We start from the raw sequence: 6850 nt of genomic DNA, 5'->3' as shown, positions 1-6850 counted from the left end.
TATATATATAGCCAAAAAATACCGGAAAACCTGCCAGAAATGCAGCAGACTTCCTGCACAAATCTCCAGCAGTGTTATCGGCCCTGCCCAGTTTACCTTTGAATAACCCCCCTCCTATGTTATTGAGGCAATGAGAGGGGAAGGTGTTTTATGTGGTTTGAATGCACTTCATGTGCTAAGGTGACAATGCAGTACCTCCATAGATGCAGCACAGTGAGGAAGTGTGTTACTGGCAGGATGATTAGGTATAAATAAAGGAAAAAACCTAAAAAACAAAACTAATGCAGCTAACACATCTAAGGTTTGGTAAGCTGCTATTAATAAAAATGTTTGTTCTTGGACTTTATATCCAACCCTAAATAGCCATCTCCTTACAATTACCCATCTGTTTTTAACCAAAAAAACAATTTAAACAACTGACTCAAGACAACTGATTTTAATAGCTGTAAGACAACAGAACAATCCACTGAGATACAATTTATTTATTTCATTATCTTTATTTGCCGAGTGTCTAAGTGCACAATAATGATGTACATGTAACTATTTTACAGCACAAACACATTCCATCTCCCAGACAGCCCTTCCACTCCCTGCATTCTGATTGGTCCAGGTACAGGAATTTCACCATTCAGAGCATTCTGGCAACAAAGATTATATGATCTGGAAAATAAAGGTATGACTCGTGAATGCTGAATAAAATATTAGTAACGTTATTCTTATCATAAAATTATATTTCAGATAGTTGGGTAATAAAGTTCCCTCCATGATCACATTAAGACTAATTGGGGATCAGTTCTAGAACCTGGAGCAAATCATTTAGTGCTGCTGTTCTCAACAAACATTATTCTGTTAAATTTCATTATTCTACCTGCAAGAGAATAAAGGCTTATGATAGCAGCCATAAACGCACAAGCATGCCTTTACACTAGTTATTTTACCACAATCCACAATACAGTATGAAATGCACAGGGCTGTCAGAAGCTTTTAAGGAAATGTATGGCCCATTCATACTATTGTGTTGTGACCTATAGAGCGCATACCACATGGTAATAGGAGTGACTTCACCTGCATTGGGGTCCACTAAAAATGAATGGGCTGCAGTAACGCAGCACACCTTAGTGTACAATAAAGTGCATTGCAGTGCATGCATTAACAAAACACAACCTCAGTGTTCTTTTAGATAGTTTCAATCAGCGTCAATCACGCAAAGCCAGCCATAAAGCAAGTTGCTATTGCTACATAGCTATACCATTGTGGTCTGGGAATCCTTTGTTATTAAAAGTTTATTTGTACAACAAAAAATATATACTTTGTAAAAAAAATATATGTTGTAAAAAACTAGTTAAAAGCAGATAAACTTATAAAACTAAACATTTTACTCCCTTTAATGCAATAAAGAAAATATGGAAGTATGTAACAATGTAAAAAAAAAAAAAACCCCTTCAAATAATATGTGTTTCATTGAAGACTCTTTAATTAAACAGAGAGAATAATACACTAGCAACTATCTACAGGAATAAAAAATCTGATCTATTGCTCAGGTTACACTGACCTGATCAAAGCTCATTTTAGAATGGTTGCAGTACATTGCCCTTTCCATTATCATTAATGAAAATCCACAATGAGAAAATGGAGGGGCTGCCACTGTTGTCCTGTCCTTTTGAAAATACTGGTTGCTACGCTATCATGCAGACCCATAGGTTTCAATACTTTTAGTCCTAAACAAATTTGTAGAGCAGGATTCAGACTTATTCTGGACCAGTGACCCAAAATACTGAAGTCACAGATATCCAGGGGACTAGCCTATTCAGAAGATGTCAGAAATTGCACTCTGTGTGTTCAATAAATCTAGTTGGCCCCATTTTGTCTATTCTTGTTATCTTTTGGTATTGGAATAATAAATCAATACATACAGACACGTACAATGAAAACTCCAGCACTGCCACATGTTTCCTTCATGAGGGCCGTACACAGGGCTGTCCCTATAATGAGACAGTCTGAGGTGGTTGCCTCAGGCATCATCTGATTGGGGGAGGCTGGTTGGGAGGAAGGGCATCAGGGGGGCGACCACAGCATCCCAGATTGGCAAGAGCTCTTAGCAACCTGTGACGCTCTGTGTGGCTTTCTGCCCAGCTCACTGATGTCACCAGTTGCCAGGAGCTGAGCGGGACTTCAAGCTCCTGGCAATCAGTGAGCTGAGTGGGATGCCGGACAGAGCATTTGACAGGTTGGTCTGGATTTCACCCCCCCCGGGCCGACAAATCGTAGAGTGCACCCCCCATTCCCCAACAATAGCCTGAGGTGGCAGAAACTATAGGGACAGTCCTGCATCTACATATGCTGTATCTATTACCTGTCAATATTGATCTAATTATATATGATTGGTTTAATCACAGGATCACAGGGAGGCTCAATGATACTGCTGTCTGGTTGCCAGCAATCCACTGATGAAATCTACAAAGAAGAAAAGGAATACATGAAAAGCAGAGGCATTTTAAAAGATGTATTTACTGCATATTCCCAGCAACCAGGGCAAGATAAGGTACGAAATAAAAAGATCACCATCACAGTGATTGTGTTTTTCCTGAATGCTATTCATTAGTTATTGTCTGTCTTTGTATCTTTGCTATTGTATTTAATATCATCGTATATACAAATGAAAGCGTCAGTCCCCCCAAAAGTTAAATATTTCGTTATATTTAGCCTGGTGTCTTGGTTCATTAGTGAGATCTCCTTGACATAATTCCTGACTCTGTTCCTGTCATCCTCTGAGTTTTGGGTGCTCCAGTCTGTCATTGCATTCTCCATAATTTAAATTAAAAAGGAACTCCGGGAATCGCACAGGGTCCCCTTCATCAGGCTCAATAATTACATCATAATGGGTCATTATTGAGCCTGATGAAGGGGACCCTACGTGGCCCCGAAAGCACTTGTCTTTTTGGCATCTATCAATAAAATGGATTTGCACTGACATGAATCTCCGTATTGGAGTGCTGGTGACATTTGCATTTGTTACTAACTAACACCCCTTCTCCAGGATCGCATCTTTTACACAGAATTTTTTTTTTTTCCTGGTCCTAACTAGGCTAAGAGTATTTTGACAATATGCACCTTAGATGAGATCACTATTACTACTTATGACTAAAAAAAATGTGTGGCCCGTATATGTTGCCTAGTGCCAATTGGAGCCCATAGAAGAAGACAGGTTTTGGTCTAGGGATTACGTCATTAGGTTACCTATAGTGCTTTTCAAGAGTCAAAGTCATTAGTATAAGAATATTCTCCTACAAGACACTGTTGCCGATGCATTCTGATTCTTGCCAAGTACCACCTACAGTAGAGACAAGCTCTACCAATTGTCATAGCCTAAACGTTCTGAAACACTGGTTCATTAGTCTAAAGGGAGGATGTCTGATTGGTTGTTGGGCATCACTGCTCACCATTTCTCTTGTAATTTAATTGTAAACAACAGGCCTGTAGCACAGAATAAATTCTCATTTTATTGCACATTTGTGTTTTCTAAAGCGCTGTGTTTATTCTTAGACCTATGTTCAGGACATTCTGAGGAAGCACCTTGTGGATGATGTCATCAGGATTGTCTTCAAAGAAGAAGGACACATTTATATTTGTGGAAACATTGAGATGGCCAGAGATGTGGGAAAAACAATTAAAATGATTATTGCAATGAAGAAGGGACTGAATGAGGAGGAAGCAGAAAACTATATTTCCCAGCTAAAGGTAAGCTACATCTTAGATCTTACATCTTAAAGTAACTGATGAATGAAAATAACCTAATGCAGGAACTACAATGGATAGACATTTTCTTTAGTAGGCTGACGACTAAAGTTGCCATCTTTGTTCTGGTAAAATAAGGGACAGCAGGTGGAGTAGGCGGTGAAGTAGTGGGTGGGGCTTATAGCAGTGCGCACAATGCGCCAAGCTGAACTGTATTTGATGGGTTGTTGGGCACTGACATCTGGATGATGATATCACCCTCTCCTTGGTGCTGCAGGGGAAGTCCCTCTTTCAAATGAGGAGCCCCCCTTCACATCAGAAACCCCCTATTCACATTAGAGTCCCTTCCTTTTTACATGAGAGCTCCCCCTTCACATTAGGATCCCCTCCTTTCACATCAGAGTCCTATCTTTTCACATAACAGTCTCCAAACCTTTACATTAGGAGTCCTCCTTCACATCAGAGTCCACACCCCTCACATCAGAGTCCCCCATTTACATAAGAATACCCATTTCACATCAGAGTGCCTCCTAGACATCAGGAGCCTTCCTTTTATGGCTGAAAAGTCCATAAGTCACAACATGCAGTGTGCACTGATCCATAGACATCAGAACATCTAACGTGTCTTTCATTCACCCATAGAACACAAATAAGGTCTGTAGCAAATAAGGGCCCATGAGGTCTGTACATCATAAAAATGGCCAGATCTCTGTTCCAAGTAGCCACAGGTGTTGTCTATTGCCTGCCTATGTAGATGAATAACATGGTGCAGCTGTATGCTGGTAAACACTGCTCCAAGTTTATACTAGCTTACAACTACAGATGTACATCCCTGGGTGAAGGGTGTCTGTGTGCAGGGGCATACATCTGAACCTGAACGAATGTACACATGAACCAACGTTTACCAGCATGAAGCTGCAGCCTTTGATTTGTACAGGCGGGCTGTACGCAAAACCTGTGGCTTCCAGGTGCAGAGATCCAGCTGGTTTTTATGGTTCACAGACCTCTGTGCCTGTATTAATAAGCCCTACATCTGACCGTTGATACATCAAACAGATGGAAGAAATCTATAAGGGTGTGGCCAGCTTAAAGGAGAACTATGAGGTGAGTGCATTTCACTCACCTCATAGTTCTAGCCGACCTGTGACAATGAGACTGTCACAGGTCGGCTCAGTAGATTGGGAGGGGAGCGAACACATACCGGCGTTCGCTCACCTCTAGATCCTATCACGGCTCTCTGCCGTGACAGGGGAGGGGCTGGATTCCCCCCCTCCCCGCTCCAATCCAAATCTCAGAGCTGCCCATTAATAAATGAACCCTTCTGATAAAGTAGCAGCCAGACCTTTTCCACTGTCATTCATTTTGTTTAATTGTCATTTTGTCAGTGGCTGCTAAACATTCCTTTGTTAATTATCACTATCACATCCTTTGCAGAGTCCACATATCATATGTGCTATTACAAATTGCCACATTTCAACACAGTGAAGCTGGCCCACAATGTTATATTTTTTCCTATTTATAACAGATTCCTGCTGTGTATTTGTATTCTGACAGTGCGAGTGTGCTGTTGTCAGACGACCCAAACAATGATGGCAGCTGATTGGCTGCCATCACTGTTCACCTGAAAATTTTCCATCCAGGTCCTTAGATTTTCTGATTGAAGGATGCCGGACAAAGAGGTGCTGAAAATGGCATCCACTGTGCGATTATCGGCTGGTTCATCAAGAACAGGCTAAAATTTGCACGTTGTATGGCCATCTTTACACTGTCAGAAGCCAGAATGTCATGCTCTCCAAAATATCTTCTGAATTCCAAAGCTGTAGACCCTCCTGAAAAAGCAGGTTACATCAATATGCACCATACGTTGCCCGTCAGAGAGATTTGGCAGTAGAGAGAGCATGTGCACAGTGATGCTCATAAATACTGATGCTGGCCATGTACCCAGTGGTGTATTTTGGTTTTGTGCTGCCCTAGGCAAGACTAAACCCGGACACCACCCTCAATCTAAATTTTCCCCACCCCTTCCTGTTTAGGACATTTTGTGCAACCTGTCAGATACAGCGCACACGGGGTCTCAGGAGAGCTGTACATGGTCTCAGGTGGGCTGTGCATAGTCCCTTTCCCTGCATACATGTGCTGCTCCTCTTACCTGCAGCTCGAAGTGTCATCAGTACCAACAGTATACATTGCAGTCCCCAGCCTGCTTCTGGGATATCCCGCCATCAGATCACATGCTATGGCCAGCCCCGAGCCACCCGCTGCTTCTCCCCCACGTCCTGTACAAAGCCAGCCAGACCGCATCTCACCGGACCCTCCCCTCCACCGGACAGCTCTCTAATTAGGCAGCCGCTCTGAAGGCTGCCTAGTTTGCCTCATTAGGCAGTCACCGCTGCCTGATTCTGTGCCGCCCAGCCTCAGCCCACTGGGCAAGTGCCCAGTATGCTCAAGGGCAAGTCCGGCCCTGTCCACCTCATTGGTTTGGGTGCCGTTTTCTGCCGCCCCCCTGGAAAGTGCCGCCCTAGGCAAATGCCTAGTTTGCCTTGCAGTAGATACACCCCTGCATGTACCACTACCAGTGATACACATTCACAATTCGTGAAACAGGCTTAGATCAAAAGACCAACACTCAATTATTTCAGCATAATGTACAACAGCTGTGTTCTGTGCCTAGAAATATCAAATGAATCCTACGTTTAGAACACAAAGAGTGATCACAATGTCTTGATTTTGTTTGCTTTGCAGCATCAAATGCGTTATCATGAAGATATATTTGGAGCAGGCTACAAACATCTACAACTTCAGAATGGAGCCTGAATTTCAGCCAGCGGGGCTCCTGACACATCTTTTTTTTTAGACCTAAACAGAATGTAATTGAAGAAAATCTGAAAAGTCAATGTGCTACAACCTTAGATAAATATAGCATGATGAAAAGTTAAATGCAATGCACATTATTCTGGAATCATTCAAGATTTTCATCAACAATGCGGAGAACAAGAAACCAAAGTCAACAAATGAGAAACTTTGGTGAAATCAGGATCCATGATGAATCTGTTCATTGAACTTACTGATGGAAATTTGATCTTAGTTTACCAATACTAGAGACATTACAGACTAC

The 6850-nt window shown here is 42.1% G+C and overlaps 1 protein-coding gene across 1 annotated transcript in view; it reads left to right on the top strand.

The window, feature by feature from the left end:
• The window catches only part of NOS2 (nitric oxide synthase 2), a 49754-nt gene extending 43205 nt beyond the window's left edge, over positions 1-6549 (top strand). The window contains exons 23-26 of the mRNA XM_018573586.1: positions 552-673; positions 2397-2542; positions 3544-3738; positions 6478-6549. Of these exons, the coding sequence (XP_018429088.1) occupies positions 552-673; positions 2397-2542; positions 3544-3738; positions 6478-6549 (535 nt within the window). The remainder of the gene's footprint in view (positions 1-551; positions 674-2396; positions 2543-3543; positions 3739-6477) is intronic.
• The last annotated feature ends 301 nt before the right edge of the window (positions 6550-6850 follow it).

The sequence above is a fragment of the Nanorana parkeri genome, unplaced genomic scaffold, assembly GCF_000935625.1.
Source record: "Nanorana parkeri isolate BGI_ZX_2015 unplaced genomic scaffold, ASM93562v1 scaffold48, whole genome shotgun sequence".
NCBI classification, from domain to species: Eukaryota; Metazoa; Chordata; class Amphibia; order Anura; family Dicroglossidae; genus Nanorana; species Nanorana parkeri.
The sequence above is the reverse complement of the archived record's forward strand: the minus strand, read 5'-3'. Positions and strand labels throughout refer to the sequence as shown.